This window comes from Raphanus sativus, chromosome 6 (assembly GCF_000801105.2).
Source record: "Raphanus sativus cultivar WK10039 chromosome 6, ASM80110v3, whole genome shotgun sequence".
Lineage (NCBI taxonomy): Eukaryota > Viridiplantae > Streptophyta > Magnoliopsida > Brassicales > Brassicaceae > Raphanus > Raphanus sativus.
Window position 1 is genome coordinate 13,036,738 of NC_079516.1, and position 18,334 is coordinate 13,055,071.

At 37.7% G+C, this 18,334-nt stretch overlaps 4 protein-coding genes across 4 annotated transcripts; 1 reads left to right on the plus strand and 3 right to left on the minus strand.

Annotated features, from left to right (window-relative positions):
- Positions 1-114: 114 nt before the first annotated feature.
- LOC130495983 (BAG family molecular chaperone regulator 2-like) lies at positions 115-1,639 on the minus strand. Its single transcript, XM_056987684.1, has 4 exons — positions 1,286-1,639; positions 942-1,198; positions 715-861; positions 115-508 (listed from the first exon to the last, which is right to left on the minus strand). Exons 1-4 carry the CDS (start codon positions 1,464-1,466, stop codon positions 200-202), a joined length of 894 nt encoding a protein of 297 aa, XP_056843664.1. The 5' UTR covers positions 1,467-1,639; the 3' UTR covers positions 115-199.
- Positions 1,640-3,165: 1,526 nt separating this feature from the next.
- LOC130497013 (probable transcriptional regulator SLK2) lies at positions 3,166-7,030 on the plus strand. Its single transcript, XM_056989812.1, has 9 exons — positions 3,166-3,351; positions 3,637-4,509; positions 4,595-4,726; positions 5,053-5,101; positions 5,195-5,478; positions 5,558-5,658; positions 5,739-5,832; positions 5,906-5,975; positions 6,072-7,030. The coding sequence occupies exons 2-9, from the start codon at positions 3,673-3,675 to the stop codon at positions 6,821-6,823; spliced, it is 2,319 nt and encodes a 772-aa protein (XP_056845792.1). The 5' UTR covers positions 3,166-3,351; positions 3,637-3,672; the 3' UTR covers positions 6,824-7,030.
- Positions 7,031-8,959: 1,929 nt separating this feature from the next.
- LOC130496345 (heat stress transcription factor B-2a-like) lies at positions 8,960-10,135 on the minus strand. The gene is made up of 2 exons (XM_056988350.1): positions 9,729-10,135; positions 8,960-9,651 (listed from the first exon to the last, which is right to left on the minus strand). The coding sequence occupies exons 1-2, from the start codon at positions 9,945-9,947 to the stop codon at positions 9,130-9,132; spliced, it is 741 nt and encodes a 246-aa protein (XP_056844330.1). The 5' UTR covers positions 9,948-10,135; the 3' UTR covers positions 8,960-9,129.
- A 142-nt stretch (positions 10,136-10,277) lies between these two features.
- Positions 10,278-15,151, minus strand: LOC108812119 (auxin response factor 2). The gene is made up of 15 exons (XM_018584287.2): positions 14,674-15,151; positions 14,456-14,571; positions 14,273-14,368; positions 14,137-14,193; positions 13,894-14,052; positions 13,721-13,805; positions 13,317-13,407; positions 13,048-13,212; positions 12,812-12,931; positions 12,649-12,724; positions 12,352-12,523; positions 11,358-12,271; positions 11,078-11,268; positions 10,772-10,973; positions 10,278-10,656 (listed from the first exon to the last, which is right to left on the minus strand). Exons 1-15 carry the CDS (start codon positions 14,783-14,785, stop codon positions 10,621-10,623), a joined length of 2,592 nt encoding a protein of 863 aa, XP_018439789.1. The 5' UTR covers positions 14,786-15,151; the 3' UTR covers positions 10,278-10,620.
- Positions 15,152-18,334: the final 3,183 nt, after the last annotated feature.

The window sequence follows — 18,334 nt, forward strand, 5'->3', positions numbered from 1 at the left end:
TTAGGTCTCTATTGGTTGAAGCTATCCTTAAGGATATAAGCCTACGACACAACTAGAATTTGATAGGGTAATTAAACCTAAAAGTTCAACCACAAAAACATGCACAATTAGAAAGAACAAAACCCACATATATTACAAAAATCTAAAAAATATAGATCAAACATTATCGTGTAAGGTACAGTATATGTATATACATATACTAATCAAATGATACCCATTTGAATTTTGGATGGAGCGTTTTAACCGTTTTAGCCTCGGCCGCATAGGTGGCATTGGAATCAAACGTTTCCCATCTCGTGGTTATGATAACCGGAGGAACTGGCGATGAGGCCGTGCATTTTCTCGACGTTTCCTCATCAACTGTCACCACATCTCGTTCCTTGTGTTGTGCTTGTATTTGAGGTTTTAGCTGCGGTTGTGTTTTAGGTTTCACTTGCGTTTGAGGTTGCAATGAGTTCTTGATCTTCAATACGTCTAGTACCTCAACATACTTCTGTAGTCTTTCCTCCTTACATATCATTTATTCGAATTAAGAAAAAGAAAATTGATTATCAGCTGCACAAACAATACTTCACCACATAGTCACACATTTTGGACAAAAGTAATATATTAAAATTTTAAAACTATATAAATCATATAATAATATCGTGTTATAAAATACTAATTCTTCTTTAAACCAAGAAGCTCTATGCCTAGGTCCATAGTAACAAGTACCTGCATCTTCTTCTTCAGTTTAATATCTCCATCGCCTATAATCGCATCTAGCTTGACCAACTGATTCATCAACATCTCTAGCAAATTCTCTAGATTCTCCTCTTCAACTTTCACTCCTTTACCAATCACTACATCAAACGCCGACAGCTAAAATCCAAAAAAAAAAAATTATAATCTTATTACGATATATTAATTAAATTTGCGGGAAATTTGAAATTCAGTTATACTTTCTCGGCGAGTCTATCGGCTTGGAAGCTAATGTCGGATATTGATTTATTGGCTTTCTCTTTAGCGACCAGTTTCCTCATCTCAAGGAAACGTTTCTCCTGAGAAATTGGATCTTCTTTGAGAACAAGTCTCGAACCATCTTTGACACCACAAAGATCAAGAAACATCTTGGAATCTCTTTCTTTGTCTTTGTATAGAATCTTCATGTCTTGATGATGAACTCCTGTCTTAACAGACAATCTCTTCTTTAATTCCCCTGTTAAAAAATTCAACAACAAGAATATTAGGAAAATAATAATAATGATAATTTGCACAAAGAAATTGTTATCTGTTTTTGTTTTACCGAAAGTAGATTGAGAGTTGATACTGATCTCGTGATGGACCGACCCGTATTTGACCCGAACACGAATGACATGTGGTACGTTGGAGCTATCATCTGTTCGTCTCTGTACAACCATTCCTCCAGGTCGGAGCTCCCATTCACCGTAGCCGGCGTCGGTTGTTCCAATTGTCATTTTCATCATTTTTGTTATCCGATCGGAAATTCCAAAGTGAAGACTTTTACATAAACAAAAAAAAATACTAGAGAGAGAGAAAGAAAAGAGAAATAGTGAAATGATGATGAGGTGAACACGATCAAGAAGAAGAGAGACGAATACTAAAGAAAGAAGAAGAAATGTTAAAAAGATAATAAAGATTTATTTTGGTCAAATAAATAAAGAAATCTCTGGACAAAAGGGAAGTAAATATACTCTGCGTTTTAATAATTTAATTTTCTATGCTTCCGGACAGGAACTCGTGGAAGAAAAAACATATAAAAAATCATAAAACCATTTAAAACTTTTTACAAAAATAAATAAGTGAATAATGTGATTGTTAGTTGTTATGTCTCATTATCAGTCATCACAGTCACAGACACATACATAAATCAATATTAAATACTACTGTATATAATATGTTGTAACTCAACATATTTTATTTGTTGAATAATAACGAAACTAATGTCCCCAACACGTATGTTTATTTTTCATCTGTGTCAAGTCGTGTTCTACATTTCTGAAGTACAGGTAAGCTATTGAACCAACTGAAACAGTAACTTGGATTACACGTCATCGCTCAGCTCCGACAAACTCTGTAACCTTTAATGGCTATCTCGCAGATCCACATTGTCTCAAACTTTCGTCGGTGACGGTGCCTTGTGTCCTCTCCCCAAGGTCCATGGCAGATCAAAAACACACGCGAGCTTTTCACTGAACCTCAAATATATAACTTGTAATATAGGGAGTTGTTCAAAAAAAAAACTTGTAATATAGGATATATTCCGTATCAGATAGTTGTCCTTATAACAACAAATAGGGTTAAGAATTTATATATTCAGAACTTGAGGTCAATTACAAGGGTGTGGTCTGATGGCGCATAGGTTCCAAAAGTTCCAAAAGTTCTTGGATTCAAATCCGTGTCAACTCAAGTTTATCCATCTGTGACCAGACGACAGGGTATTCTCTTTGCGAATAACCAGATCTGGTTTATATCGTGGATCAGACCCTAAGACTAGTTCTTTGGGTGACAGCCCGCCGGATAGCACATGTTATCAAGAAAAAAAGACTTGAGGTCAGTGACCAATAACACAAGAACTATCAATTACATAACTTGTCATAGTCTTGTACTTGGGTTTGAGTTTGACATTGTCCAAGAACATGAGTTTTTTTTTTAACTCTTAGGCCTAAAATGATGATTTAGTTATTGATATGGGCCTAAAATGATGATTGAATTATTAATATGGGCCTAAAATGATGATTGAGTTATTGATATGGGCTTTGTGAGCTAAGCCCATTAAAGGGAACTGCAAAAGGCTAGGGCTTCCTTTAATATATTTTCAAATTGCTGTTGTCTATAAAAAATTTGAAAGGCAAAAATAAAGTGGATATTTGTCGTAGCCCCACTCATTTACAGCTGCAATCATTGGCATAGTTACCATACATGCACCGTAGAAGATCACACCTCTTAATCCAACGATCCGAAACAAAACTACCTTTATAGATCACGCGGTCACAATCCACCACGCGATCATAAGATCCAAAGGTTACCAATCCATCAAGCGATACTTGTTATCACACACTCCACACGTGTCAGTATCAACCAAACAGGTAGGTGACCGTCACCGGCTCGTCCGGTCAGTTTGGACTCCTCTGCGATTCTGTATAATAACCCGAAGAGCCTGTCTCCAACTTTCTTTTTCCTCTCTCTCCCTCAAATCAAATTTTCCAGCTTGAAAAAAAAATATCTTCTTCTGTGTATTTTCGATTCGGTTTCGGTTTAAAGGTTTCTTCTTTATAGTCTGTGTAGTGATTTTGACTTTGGTCCTTATGCTCTGATCGAAAGCTTATACACTTCAGTGTCTTCTTCTCGGTATGTTTCGTTTCTTCCTGCTTTCTCTGATTTGTCCTTCTTCTAGGGTTTAGTTTTTGTGTTCTGTAATGAAATTTTTCAAAAAAATTAGTTTTTTTTTTTAATTTTTGATTTCAGTTTGAGGTTATTGCGAGAAGTGATTGTTAGATTATGTTCCTTAAAAAAAAATTAGGGTTTTTTTTATCACATAGTTTTGAGTTTAATGTCTGTTTTCTTTCTCTTGTCGGAACACCAGATTTAGGGTTTTTTTTTTGTTTGTTGATTAAAAAATATGATCTTTTGTAGATATATCGATTAAAGGAACCGACTTTGATTGATTTGATGGCTGGATTGACTCCATCGTCTTCAACCTCAGGGATCTTCTTCCAAGGAGGAGGAGGAGGAGGAGGAGACGATGAATCGCAAGGCTTCATGAACTCTCACTTCACTTCCTCTAACTCCCTCCCTGGATGCGGCTACCACCACCAAAGCCTCAGCGAGATGCACAACAACAACCCCGCCGCTATGATGAGCGTCTCCACCCCCGGAGCTAGCTCCATGGTCACAGACGCCAACTCAGGAGGAGGAGGTGGTCCTCTCTTGCAGCGTAGCGCTAGCATCAACAACGAGTCCTACATGCGTCTCCCCGCGTCCCCGCTGTCCTTCTCCTCTTCCTCCGTCGCCGACGGGTCCACCGTCGTGCAGCGGCCTCACCCGCCTCCCCCTCACCACGATCCCGGGCGAGGAGGAGGAGGAGGATCCAGCGCCACTTCTCGGCGTGGCGCGGCCTCTGAGGGTTACTTTCAGGACCCGACGCAGGCGAGGAAGAAGCCGAGAGTGGAGACCAAACAGGACGACGCGCTCCAGCAGCAGATTCTGAGGCAGTGGCTTCAGAGGCAGGAGCTGCTGCATCAACAGCAGCAGGGGCAGAACCCTCAGCTACAGCTTTTGCTTCAGCAGCAGAAGATGAGGCAGCAGCAGCAGCAGTTCCTCCAGTCCTTGCCGCCTCTGCAGCGGATTCAGCTCCAGCAGCAGCAGCAGGTTCAGCAGCAACAGCAACAGTTACAGCAGATGCAGCAACAACAACAACAACAAGGAGGTGGGCAAAGGGCTTATGAGAACAGCGTCTGCGCTCGGAGATTAATGCAATACCTTTATCATCAGCGCCAAAGGCCTTCTGTGAGTATATATATATATATATATGTATGCATGTTGGTTCTTTGTTTATACTACAGTTACTTACCTCTTTGGTGGTTTTTGGTAGGAGGGAAGTATTGTGTATTGGAGGAAGTTTGTGAACGAGTACTTTTCACCACGTGCAAAGAAGAGATGGTGTCTCTCTCATTATGACAATGTTGGCCATAACACACTTGGTGTTTCTCCTCAGGCTGCCACGGTTTGTCTTCTTCCCACCTCTCTCTTTTTTCAACTGGTTTGTGCTCGTTTATACCACTAATACTTGTTTGATTATCCTAAAATCGGTTTAATTCGGTTTGAAATTGGCACACACTCATGTATAAATCGGTTTAATTCGTTTTAGATTGATCTAAATTAGTATACATTTGTTAAAGTAATTAATAATACTAGTATAAATCCACATATTTGTCTAATATCTTTTGCTTTTTTATATAGAATTATGATATAATTCAATCAAAATAATATATACATAAAATAAATCATTAATTTTCTTGAACATTGTACATGATTTAATGCTATTTGCAGGAAGAGTGGCAGTGTGATCTTTGTGGTTCTAAATCAGGAAGAGGATTTGGTAAGTTTCCAGATTCAGCAACACTGTTTATATAAAAACATCTTTTCACCTCTTAATAACTTTTTTTTCTATCTCTTATGATGGAATCTGCAGAAGCAACGTTTGATGTGTTGCCAAGGCTCAACGAGATAAAGTTCGCAAGCGGTGTCATCGACGAGCTTCTCTACCTAAGCGTGCCCTCTGAACGCAGGTTCCCTTCCGGAATCATGGTGTTGGAATACGCAAAGGCCGTTCAGGAGAGTGTGTACGAACACATCCGTGTTGTCCGCGAAGGCCATCTCAGAATCATATTCTCCCAAGAGCTCAAGATCCTCTCGTGGGAGTTTTGTACTCGTCGACATGAAGAGCTGCTCCCTCGTCGCCTTGTAGCCCCACAGGTTAAATAACATTCTTTTTTGTTTTCCTTGTAATCTTTAAAACTCTTTAAACTTAACAAAGCTCTTTGTCTCCTTTCAGGTGAACCAGTTGCTTCAGGTTGCGGAGAAGTGTCAGAGCACAATTGATCAGAGTGGGCCAGATGGGATCCATCAGCAGGATTTGCAAGCAAATAGCAACATGTGAGTCAATGAATCTAAAGACAACTTCTACCTTTCTTCTTCTTTGTTTCTTGATATAAAAATGTTTATTTGCTCTACAGGGTCATGGCTGCTGGACGTCAACTAGCGAAAAGCTTGGAGTCACATTCTCTTAATGACTTAGGCTTCTCCAAACGCTATGTTCGGTGTTTGCAGGTAACTTTCTATTTATAGTAACTTTTCCTAAGTTCATCTCTTTACATCTTGTTTTTTTTCTTTCTTATTATAGATCTCTGAGGTTGTAAGCAGCATGAAAGATATGATTGACTTCTGCCGTGACCAAAAAGTTGGTCCAATAGGTAAATAAACCTAATCCATATGCATTTATTTATTTATTTATTTGTGTTTCTTTTTTCTTTGTGTGCTTATTTAAAGCTTTTGCTTACAATGTGCAGAGGCTTTGAAGAGTTATCCTTATCGAATGAGGGCAGGGAAGATGCAGATGCAGCAGGAGATGGAGCAAGCAGGTAATGATGCTAGAGGGCTTCCACCTGATAGGAACAGTCTCAACAAGCTAATGGCCTTGCGCAATAACAACAACGGTCAGGGCTCTGCACAAGCTGCCGCCTTTGCTCTTACCAACTACCAGACCATGCTAATGAAACAGAATCACCCGGAGCAAACCACCAGCGGCGGACTACTACAACAAGAATCATCAAGAAACATGAGCCCATCTCCGAGCTATAATGGAGCTGCTGCTGGTTCTTTGTTGACTGGTTTTGCGCAGAGCCCATCGATGAGCGGTGTTTCTTCTCCTCAGAGGCAAATGCCAAGCTCCAGTTATAATAGCTCAGCTCATCAGCAATACCAACAACCTTCCTGTAGTGGCAGTAACCAAGCGATGGAACAACAACAGCTGATTCACCAGATATGGCAACAGATGGCAAACACCAACGGTGGCTCCGGGCAGCAGCAGTCGCTCTCTGGTCAGAACATGGGAAGAAACAGAACAGATTATGTGCCCACAGCGGAAACACCAAGCAGTTCCAACAGGTTCAGAGGCATGAAAGGGCTAGACCAGAGCCAGAGCCAGAACCAGGAAGCTATGGTCTCTTCTAACAACACATCATCACTCAACTTTGGTGATAACAACGGTTTCTTTAGCAATGGGGTTGATGAAAGCATGGAGTATCCTTGGAAGGCATGATGAGGAGGAGAAGCTGGTAGTTTAGTCTATGTTTGTCTTTTTGTAAAGAACTGAGAGTACTAAAAGACTTAGAGACCATCTTTAGGTTATGTGAATCTCTTGAGGAGAGTTCTCATCAAATGTTAACTTTGTCCACCTGGTGGTGTTGCTGAACTCTTAGAGAAAAGCTTCTGTTTTTATGAGGTTATATTGGAAAATGTTGACTAATTCTGGAAAAAGGAAGAATGTTTGTTCTTCAAGAACTCAGATTTTTGTATCTTCACATTCTCTGTTAGTCTAAGTATACTTTAATGTTTTTTGTATAGGCTCAGATTTGGATACGTATGTTGATGCTGTGACGAAAGCTCTCTGCTTTACAGTCTATAAAACTTAAATCTCTGTGCTTTCGTTGCTAAATAGGAACTAAAAATACTTGTAGTAAAGATTCTGATGTCAAAAGCTTTACACTTTGAGCTGAAAAATCACATCTTTATCAATTACCTTGTGACTCTTTCTTGCCTATAGCGGCTCTTCAGCGTTGCATTGAAATGGTTCATTCATTACACAGGTTTTAAGTGGTAAAAGGATACTTTTTTAATCTCTTTTCTTATTAGATTTAGATGGAAACGTTTTGTGTTGTTATTGTCTTCCATATCTATCCTCTAGGTTCTTATAAGAAGTATGTTAGTGGCTCAAATCTAGATTTATATATGAGTTAAATCTGAAAACTGCATTTGGATTAAAAGATATTATTTGTTTTCCCATTATCTTTCTGCCTAATTTAAACAGGTGGGGGCACATCCATCGTTGTAGCAACAGTTTTGATCCGGTCATCAACAGTTCCTCTCTTTATCAAACAAATGAAAGACACCACAAAGTTATCCTGCTTTGTTCAAAGAGTAAGCTGCTTTTTTTTTTCTTTTGTAAATTTAAAAGTAACTGAGATAGGTTTCTGAAAGAATCCAAACCCATATGTTCCACATAAAAATACACTCTACTCTGTTTATGATATACAGATGTGGTGTCACTCCATTCACTCCAAATGAAAGGGATGTTGATTCAGGGACCTCTGTTCATCTGCTTCTTCCACATAAATACACTCTATGCTGGCGATGTTTCTTTTAGTCTCACTCAATACCTGAGCTACCTCCACCTCCTCCAGGTCAACAACCTTCCTTTGACCTGTTTGCAGCTCTCAAAGAAAATGAAGGCCATGACACAGGACTGTACACAGCACAAGACAGGATCACCTTCGCCAGTAGTAAACCTTTGTCATCGTTCAGTAAGAGGGTCAAGGCTTTGGAGAGCCAAGTTAAGGGAAGGAGGAAGAATAACAGCAGCAAGAAGAGATGATCCGTTTTACTGTTTTTTGTTAGGGGGCTTAAAGGAAAAGAGATAGTAAAAGCTTTTGATTCACGTGTCTAAAAATATCTCTAATGTAATGGCACATTATTTTTCACTCTATAATTTACACTAAAACAAAGTGACTCTATTATAGAATAACTTTTGCTCCAATGGTACACTCTATAATAGAATTACTCTTTAACTCCAAATATAGAGTAAAAGAGTGACATTCCTCTATATATCACTATATTATAGAATAACTATATTATAGAGTATACCATTGGACCAAAAGTTACTCTATAATAGAGTCACTCCATTTTTAATGTAAATTATAGAGTAAAAAATAGTGTACCATTAGAAATGCTCTAAGAAAATGAGAACAACTTTATACTTCATAGTTTGTTACTCATTTTTGAAGAAACTAATTGAGCAATTTAGTAAATAAATAATCGTCATTACAAATCGTCAACATAATAAATTATCTTCTCCCTTTCAAAAAAAATGTTTTAGAATTTTCACACATTAAAAACATATTAAAAGTTAACTATAAATGTATTATTTTATAATTAACTATGTTAATGAACACAACTAATTACTTTGAAAAGTAGTTATCTTCTTAAAACAATTTTGTAAAAAAAAAAAGATCTTAAAAGAGTACAATTTATATAGGAACATGTCCTTAAGTTGGAGAGTTGCAAGTTATACCTGTCTGACTAAAATAATTATCGAATCTGGAGAATCTAATGTTCCAAATTCCAATTTCATCAAATATTTAATGGTTTTCAGAACGAAAAAATAAATAAAAGTCCAAAAGGGAAAGTACAGAAAAATCTATTGAAAATAAATCACAGAAAAGGAGCGATTAATCAAAAACAAACTGTTAAGAGAAGAAAGTCAAAAAGATTAATTGATAGAAACTTCTCGAAAGACATATAGGACACGTGCTGACTGTCTGAAAGCTTAACACATTTAATCTGAGCCGTTTAATTACAGACTCTCTGATTGGCTAGAAGATTATAGTGTCTCAGCCACGGCGTCTCCCCTCCTCCTATCGCCGCCGTCTTCACCTGAGAAGCTCCTTCACTTCTCGTCCGTTTCAGTCCTATCGAAACACCAAACAGCCTCGGGCTCGCTTCTTCCTCAACCTCCACGTGTTGACTGCTACTAGATCCGGCGTAGGTCGACATGAGCGTAAAGATGTTACCGTAGAGAGACTTCATCTGAGTGAGGTCACGGTTAAGCTGTATGTTCTGACTCCGAAGCCTCTCGTTCTCCTCCAACAGCTCAACGGACAAACCACCGCACGGAGACATGGTTTGATCTTCTCCTGAGCTACTCGACGGAGACACGACGGCTTTCTCAGGCTGCTGATGCGGAGGAGAAACAGCTGCTTGATGATGAGGGTTCAGTTTCCGACGCTGGATGTCGCGGAGGAGACGCTTCTCTCCTCTCCTGAAGGAGTCGTTTGAGAACTCCCACCGATCCGGTACGACTTTCTTGAACCCCTGCGAACCGGAACCAGGATTAAACCGAAGAACAATACAAATAGACAAAACAAAACCGAAGATAGACAGTCACGTACATAAGTGTTGAGCTGGCGGACGAAGCTGGAGAAGTTGCTGTGTTTGAAGTGTTTAGGAAGCAAGTCTTTGGCGAAGTCTGTCGGGTTCCAGACGACGAAGGAGGAACCATCTTCGTTCCATGATATAACGTCGTTGATGGATGGCTCTTCCACGAGGTTAAAGGTTTTGGTAAGAAACGGCGTCAGGGCAGTTCTCTGAGATTCACCGTTAGACATCATTTTCAGATAAAAGATTGCGAGTTTGGAAGGTTACCATTTAGAAACAAAGACAAAAAGCGTGCTTTAAAGTCACGAAAGAAGAAGAGAGAGGAAGGTCGAGAAGCTGCTTATTGTTTTTAAATTGCTTCACGAAACTTCTTCTCCATGTTTATTCCATCATTTTCTGTGTCCATAGTGGTGGGCCATTTACTTTATCCCGTTTTTATTATTTGGGAGATTATAAAATACTCTTCACTAACATAACTAGAAATGGCATACGTTTCAAGGTAAGGATGGCCTGTTACTTTTTATAGAACCATACAAAACCCATACCAAATGGCCAGACCAAAATGAGTAGATAGAATACTGTTTAATTTTTTCTAAAAACCTTATGTACATTGTCCATCAATAATATATATAAAACAATAAAAAGACTTTAAAGAGATCTCTGCAAGAGATTTAAAAAACTAAATAACAAAGAACCGAGACCAACCTCCATCTAACAACTCCAACCATCATTTCTACTACTTATGAAAGAGCCTTTCATATTCTACCTATATTAAATACCTATATATAACCCCCTTTTGTTCACTTTATTATTATTCGATATTAATAGGGTGGTGTTGCTAAAATATTCTAAACGGTGACAAAATACTCCAAAAATTGCAACTCTCTTTTTCTCCAGGCTCCACCATCAACCTCTCCTCCTGATTTGGGTTTCTACGTCTCCCTGCGTTACAAAAACACCAAATATAATTTCTATATGGTACTGATATAAACTTGGTTCTCTGTCTCCTTTGTCTGTCTCGTGATATGTTCTGTTATTAGTTAAGAAGCATGCATACCTCGGCTTGTAGTTGGTTCTTTTGGTTCAAGAGTTCGCTGGACAATGAAGGATTCGATGCAGACTTGGCGTCCTTTGCATCTGATCCTTCCCCAACAACTGCTACTTCTTCCTCACTCCTACAGCTTAGAGTTCCCGAGTTCATCTTCATGACTACCTCTTTCGTGTATATGAAGATCTTGCGAACCATGCAACAAAACTCCCTGTGCATCAGTAATAATATTATCAGTGTTATAAAGAAAGAACACCACAGATATACATTGACGAATAGGAGATTGAATTATTGAAAAAAACTGCAAAATCTTACTGCCATGGATCGTCTCCAACGAGCATCATATCATCTTCATCATCTGTGTAAACTACCAGCCAATCCTTCTTACGAGCCATCAACTCTCCATTGAACTCAAACAGCATATCCAATTCAGCTATTAACTCCTCGTAGTTCTGGAACTTTGAGAGATCCACTGACCGGCCAAGCACAATCCCCTGCTTGTGAACCTTTTCAAAATAAAACCAAAGTGTGGTGTATATTAGTCAATAGTTTCTTCAAGGGTTCCTACAAGCTCATAATAGCAAAGAAAACTCACCTTTGTGCAACTCCTACTTGAGTTTGTTTTACAATGACCGTCCTTTGCTTGGGATGGTTTGCTTTGTTCACGATGATCATTTGTCGATTTTGACCCTTTTGAGTGATCAGAAAGATCCTGAACCCTCGGAGATGCCAGCTGTGTAAACCCAGAGGTCTCATTCAACTTGTTTCTCTGAGACATAGTTGAATCGGTCTTATTGACGTTGTTGACCAGAGGAATGCCAAAAAGCCTGCAGTTCCCGTCTCCTGGCTTTGCCGTCTCCTCTTGAACCACCGCAGGTTGTTTCGTCACATTCTCCCTAGCCTGAGCTTGTGCCTGAGCTTGCGTTTGAGCATGAACCGCTTCCTCAAAATAATTCAAAGCACGGGGACGTATTGGCCAGTTACTACCAGCAGTCTCAGTCGTCAGAGCATGAAGCACTGGATATTCCCCATATCTGGCATTACCTTGACCTTGGGTGAAAGAGGCATCAGATGCTGCGGGGATCTTAGGAGATTCATGTAACTTCAGGGAAAGACCAGAGTGCATCATCTGCCACTGGTTAGCAAGATAATCAAATTTGGCATCCTGTTCACTAAGGATTTTCTTTGCAGTCACTGAGGGTGATGATGAATGGTTGTCATAAAATGGTATTTGATGACCATGGGACGGATCTCCGTTCGCCCCAAAGCCAGAAAGCAAATCCGTGTAACTCGCTTCATGCCTGCCTGAGGACATCCAGTTATCATATCTTCTAGAAGCCACATCAACCTTGTCATCATCCGCTGAGGATTGCCACACAACAGAAGTTTCAGGAGCATCACACTCTGCACTCTCAGTATGCTTTGTTCTCAAGGTCGGGTATTCTTGACCTTGCAAGACCCTTGAAAGTCCACTTGCCGGTAGAGGGTATAAATTTGCCTTAGATGAGCCTGTTATGTGGACAATGAATTAGTCTTCCACTTTTAACGAGTTTGCACACACTAATATTGTCAGTAAAGAAGACTTTTACCTTCTTTTATGTGCATGGAAGAGTCAGGAGATGAAGGAGCCATATTAGATCTGGGCCTCTTAGGCCTAGCCATGGGGACAGGACTCAAAGCGGGAGGAGCAAGAGCTGGCTCTATTTTCCACGGAGATACTCTTTCAGGGCGAGGAATAGTAGAAGTCTCATCCCATCTTACCTGAAAGAAAATTGAGCATTTAGCATTTATCACACTAGCAGTGCCAAAAAAAAAAAAAAAAAAAAAGCATTTATCACACTATAACACTAATCTTGATCTTCTTCTGGGAACTAGATCATCTATACCTTGAGGGATCGCCACTTTGATTTTGCCCAACTCCTGGGGTCAGAGTCTTCAATCCCAACAATTGTGCCAGTAAACCTAATACAAGTCAATACAGTCAGTGAGCTTCGCCTTCCACAGTATACAACATATAATGGAATACCCGTAAGACAGTGAAAACTTTACCTCTGCTCAGGAGCCTCTTCGCCTTCAAATCTCATTTTAAACCTCATGCCTATGGAGTAGTTTTTCTTCACAGACTCCATATACTGATCAAACGGAACAATAAACTCAGATGGACTGGTCCTGTCGCAAACAAAACCCCAATGCAAGAACAATTAGTAAGACATCAGACATTGAGACCAAAAAAAAAAAGCAAAGGCTCAAAGCTGTCATGTTAGCTAGAACAAAACGAACAAAACCTTGGTTTATAGTAGACTGTAAACATGGTTCCAGTTGAAATGGCGTGCCACGCGGTGGCCAACACTCCGAGATGCATGCTGTGGCTCGATATAACAGAGGATGGCACATTTCCCTGTTGTCGCATTGCACGCCTAACACCCACACGTAATTCTCCATTCTCACCTCTACACAAGAACTAAATATTTCAAACCAAACGGACAAAGAAAAAAGAAACTGACGCAAAACAAATTGAAGAATATCATGAAGATAAAAAAATAAATAGACAAACCTTAGAAATATAAATGCATCGCCTGCAACCAACCTCTTTGAGCTAACAAACACGCTCCATCCACTCTGAAGCAAATGTCTCCGTGGTTGACCTGGTAATGGTATAACATCAACAACCAAGTGTTTGAGTACACAAAGTAACAGAAAACAAAATACTCCCTCTGTTTCATATTATAAGTAGTTTTAGAGAAAAAAGTTTGTTTCAATATAAGTTGTTCTCACATGTTTTTTTTAATAATTGTATAACCAATAAAATAACACATGTTTTTTAATAATTGGTTAAATTTATATATTAAATGATACTTTTTGAAAAAAATAACAAATTTCTTAATATTGATGACTTTAACTAAATCTACTTAACATATAGAAACAGAGGGAGTACAAAAAAATACAAAAATCCTATACCTCGGAAAATATGCCTGAAACGCCACTCATTTGCATGCAAATCTTTTGCAACCAACTCCTGAGTAGGAGGTTGAAGTGACATATCCTGTAAAAAGAAATAAAAGAAACAAAGCCTGAATTAAAAGACCATCTTGAAACAAAATTCAAGGAAAACAGATAACTGAAACACCAACCAGAGGTGGGAGACACTCATCCGCATGCCGCCTCAGCACAGAAAACCCACCATGTGTACTCGTATCAGACGCAGTCAAGGTTTTGCAGAACGAGTGCACCTGAAACCTCGGAGGCGGTGGAAGAGGTGGCGCCTCTTTCTCAATCGCATTCTCATCTTGCTGTAAGAAAAAGAAACAAACAAAAACTTTGAAAAATAAGATCATACTATACACTCACTCATAATTAAAAAAAACAAAGCATACATTAGGCTCGGGAAGAAGAGTGATCTGCGCATAAACTTCGTCGGTGTCTACCTCTGCCTGTAAAAAAAAAAACTATAGTTAGACTCAAAAAACAAAACTTTTTACCAATGAATTGAGAGAAGAAGAAAGACTCTACCTTCAAATCAACGTTAATGACTCGACAAAGAAGCTTAGAAGGAAGATCATAAAGAGGCATCTGATGCTCAGCCGCCTGGTTAGTCGATGCCTCCACCTAACCACCACACAAAAAACGACAAATTTTTTTTAAAAAGATTAGAAAAATAAATAAATAAATAAATAAAAGATTGAAAAATCAGACCTGCTCGATGTGTCCCTGAGGGAAGTAGAAGACTCTATCATCTCGTCTTGGAACCGTCACGAGCGGACCTGCACAAGCGTGCCACAGCTCTCTATAGATAGCAGCTTCTTGATCAACTACACACATAAGCAGACCAAATAAAAGTCAGTCTATAAACCAAAACCAAAGCTAATTAAAAAAGTATATATAAAAAGTCAGAAACGGTAGACTGGACTTACCAACACGGTTTAAATGACTATTTTGCCCTTCTCCTGCCACCACGACCACGGAGGATACGGCGTCGTTTTCTCCTCCGTGATGATGATTACCTTTCACTGAACTCGTCATCATACCAACAGCTCAGCTCAGATCTGCTTCATCTGGTGTCAAAAACAAGCAAACGAAAACGACACTAGAATCTGCGTTTCACTTGATTCTTCTCTTTCGTCTCTAATTCTCTCAATCACCAGCTTCCTCTTAACATTACCAGTGAGATTAAACCCTAGAAATCGAACGAGCAAGCCACTCAAATTCAAACCTCGATTCAGAGATAATAACACCTCTCTTTCTCTCTCTCTCTACACTCGCTTATCGGAGTCGGGACGGTTGTTGTTCATCGACGACGACGAGCCTAGTGACTTTGTTTCTCTCTCTTCTTCTCTCTAGTTTCTCTCTCTTTTCTTTTTTTTGGTGTGTGTGTTTTGTTTTTCTGGGTGTGAGGCGACCAAAGGCTTAACCACGGAGTAAAGTTTTCAACCGCGGTGAACTTCTAAGTTCTAACCATATGGTAAACCGGTATTCGCCGGTTAGTTTTCCCCTTTCACACTGGCTATTCCCGGTTTTGTAACCATTTTCGGGGGACCAGGGTCTTCGAGACCTCACAATGCCAAAGACAAGTCACGATTTTTTTATTTTATTTTTCTTTTTTTTCATTTTTATTAATATACCGTCGCGTCGTAGAATAATAAATTTTTTGATCCGTCAAAACTGATTTCGAATATTTTGATATTTGCCGTAATCCATATTTTCAAAATACAGAAAATTAGTTTTATATTATTATATACATATGAATATATTTATAAATAATCATAATTATTTAGTTTATGTACTAGTTATAGAATTTTAATATCTTTTAAAAAATTAATTTTTACATATCTAAATCCAAATATTCACAGATAATACAATATTTAAATAGATATCCGAAAACCACATATCTAGTTCCAAATATTAAATTTACGGGTTCTGTATTTCATGCCCTCAAACTTTTTCGTTTGTTTAGATCTGTCCCACAAATATCATTGTTTTTTTTAACTTTGGATAATTATGCTATTACAAACTACAAAAATATTACAGAAGATTTTACAGCCGACAATTATATATGTCATTGACTGCATCACCTCACTTGAACCATCCTATCGGATCCATGTTTGACGGTATTCCTTGCGACATGCTGCAAAATCTCTTGTAAGCATTTTTTCTCTTAATTCGCATAATTTCGTCTTTATTGTGATTCGAAACATATATTTTTTGGTGTAGAAGCATTAATGAATCTTTAGTCAAACCACTTGATCAAGGAACTTCCACTGAACTCTTAGCAAATATCATTGCTATATTTACTTTTTCTTTTGAAAAACAAATGAAGAAATAAATATTTTTACTTCATTGATTTATACAGTATGTTAGGTAATAACTTGAGGAACACGTAGTTGAAAATTAATCATCTGTTTGGACCCTAAAAATACTTAAACCATCGGTTGAAACTAGGGGTAGAGGAAATAAAATGTGGTAATGAATTGTCTAGATGCTACTAATATAGATTAGCAAGAAATAAACGCAAGCTTTACTTTTGTAGACGGGTCGCTAACTCGTCGGGCTTTTATTGGTGTTAAAGAGATAACGGTGTTTTTCACACAGAGCGTTTAATGAGAGAGGTGTTGTGTTTTCATTGGGAAATGGCCTTGTCGTGCTGTGAACAGGCAGGTCTGGGTGGACGTAGAGAGATAAGTGAAGGATGGCTACGTGGCACAAGATAAAAAAAGCGTATTTTAGCATTCTCATATTTCAGGTGTCATTTTTAGAGATAGGCATAATATCCGCATCCAAAAAATCAAATACGGAACCGATCCAAAAATCAGGATACCACTAAATTCCGACCCGTCCTTCAAAATGTGGTGTATATGTTTGTGTTCGACTTTTTTTTTTAAAAAAAATAATTTTTATTTTTGCATTTTTTATAATCATATTTTTGTTTTAGTTAAAATCTATTCTAATTAAATTTAGAGCTTTTAATTTTATCTTTTAGAAAAGAAAAATAGTAGACCGATTAAACATATATCAATGGATCATGTTCCTGATTTAATAGAATGAATATCTCAGTTCATGTTTAAATATTCAAAAGGTTCTTTTTTTAAAACTAAAAAACCGGACTATTTTTCAATACCAAAAAAAACAATATCTAAATGCTCATAAACATAATACAATGTTATACTCTTTTAGATCATTACTATTACCAGTGTCGTCTCAATTATTTATGAGCCTCGTTCAAAATATTTATGGGCCAAAAAAATATTAACAATATATTTAAATATTTAATGATGTAATAGAACAATTTAAAAGTTTATATCTCTATTTATATATGTTTGACGTCTTTTGAAATTATAAACTCTAAATTTGATATATATCATTTCTAAAAAAATAAAGTTTTAGATTATAATTATATATTTTTTTCTTTAAAAGTAGTTTTTATTTTATTTGTAGATTCGAACCATATTCAACTACTCTACTTATTTATGCTATTAAATAATTTTGGCTATTACGTTTTATGGTTCTAAGTTACGACATATAATCAACTGTCCACAAGTGAATTGATCCGAATTCTTATATATTATATTTTTTTCTTTAATTTTTTATGTATGATCTTCATAATTAAACATTTTCGGACTATCAATAACTAAAATGATCTTAACATTTTATACATTCATAAATATAATGGGGTGTGGGTCGGTTCTGATACTATACTAGATTTTACAGTGTTTCGAATCTATATATTTGTTAGTATTTTCTCAAAAAAAAAATTTAGGTCATTTCTTAATTTCCGAAGCGAGATATTTTCTTGAGCAATTACTATAGAAAGATAAATCGTCACTCAATGCTTCTGTAACTGTTCATATCGATGTTTTAGTAAGTTAGAAATGTCATTTTACAACAGTCCACGCAAAACGATTTCCGATAAAATTCTTTAACAAAAACAATTATGATAATCATGCATCATGTAACGTATCATCGCATGGCAGTCCAGATGTTACGGATCCGCTCTTATAATGCGAGGCACACTCTCATGTGTCATCTTTTGCCAGGTTTTCAGATCCCATCATTAAAGACTGAATCTCTGCGTTACAAATTCATTTAATTTTTGCTAGAGCAAAAACCACGTCTAGTATAAGACGAAACGGACCATTCGCCATGCATGCTGTTTGCGGACGTATGTATCATCAAACATGTGACAGTTATATCTCAACTTGCAAATATCCCTCTCTAAACTATATTGTATAATATGATTAATGATCGACGCAATTATAATATTTCATATTTAACATCACGTACCCATGAATCAACACCTTGGAAACTTGGAATTGAGTCAAAATAAACAAAGATTTTTATGATCAAGTGAGTGGGTACACGCGATATGATAAAAGAGAAAACGGACGGATAATTTGGGAGAGAAGATTCACGTATAACGCACTTGCTAGAGGTGTGGGACACATGAGTACTGTGCACCATTTGTGTGTGTGGTCTAAAAGCAACAACCATTGTGGGAAACTTTGTCCGTTTAAAAGAAAACCCATTTCTTTAATTTAATTTTTTTAAAAATCCGTTTCTTATCTTATTTCAATTAAGTAT

Bases quoted from the DNA above. Each gene is read 5' to 3' on its own strand.
- LOC130495983 (XM_056987684.1), bottom strand. From the start codon at position 1,466: ATGATGAAAATGACAATTGGAACAACCGACGCCGGCTACGGTGAATGG. The intron at 1,199-1,285 runs GTAAAACAAAAA...ATTTTTTAACAG, and splicing joins CAACTCTCAATCTACTTTCG to GGGAATTAAAGAAGAGATTG. The intron at 862-941 runs GTATAACTGAAT...TTTGGATTTTAG, and splicing joins CCGATAGACTCGCCGAGAAA to CTGTCGGCGTTTGATGTAGT.
- LOC130497013 (XM_056989812.1), top strand. From the start codon at position 3,673: ATGGCTGGATTGACTCCATCGTCTTCAACCTCAGGGATCTTCTTCCAA. The intron at 4,727-5,052 runs GTTTGTCTTCTT...TGCTATTTGCAG, and splicing joins TTTCTCCTCAGGCTGCCACG to GAAGAGTGGCAGTGTGATCT. The intron at 5,659-5,738 runs GTGAGTCAATGA...TTTGCTCTACAG, and splicing joins TTGCAAGCAAATAGCAACAT to GGTCATGGCTGCTGGACGTC.
- LOC130496345 (XM_056988350.1), bottom strand. From the start codon at position 9,947: ATGATGTCTAACGGTGAATCTCAGAGAACTGCCCTGACGCCGTTTCTT. The intron at 9,652-9,728 runs GTACGTGACTGT...TCCGGTTCGCAG, and splicing joins TCCGCCAGCTCAACACTTAT to GGGTTCAAGAAAGTCGTACC.
- LOC108812119 (XM_018584287.2), bottom strand. From the start codon at position 14,785: ATGATGACGAGTTCAGTGAAAGGTAATCATCATCACGGAGGAGAAAAC. The intron at 14,194-14,272 runs GTAGAGTCTTTC...TTTTTTTTACAG, and splicing joins TCATTAACGTTGATTTGAAG to GCAGAGGTAGACACCGACGA. The intron at 10,657-10,771 runs GTATGCATGCTT...TTTGTAACGCAG, and splicing joins AGAACCAACTACAAGCCGAG to GGAGACGTAGAAACCCAAAT.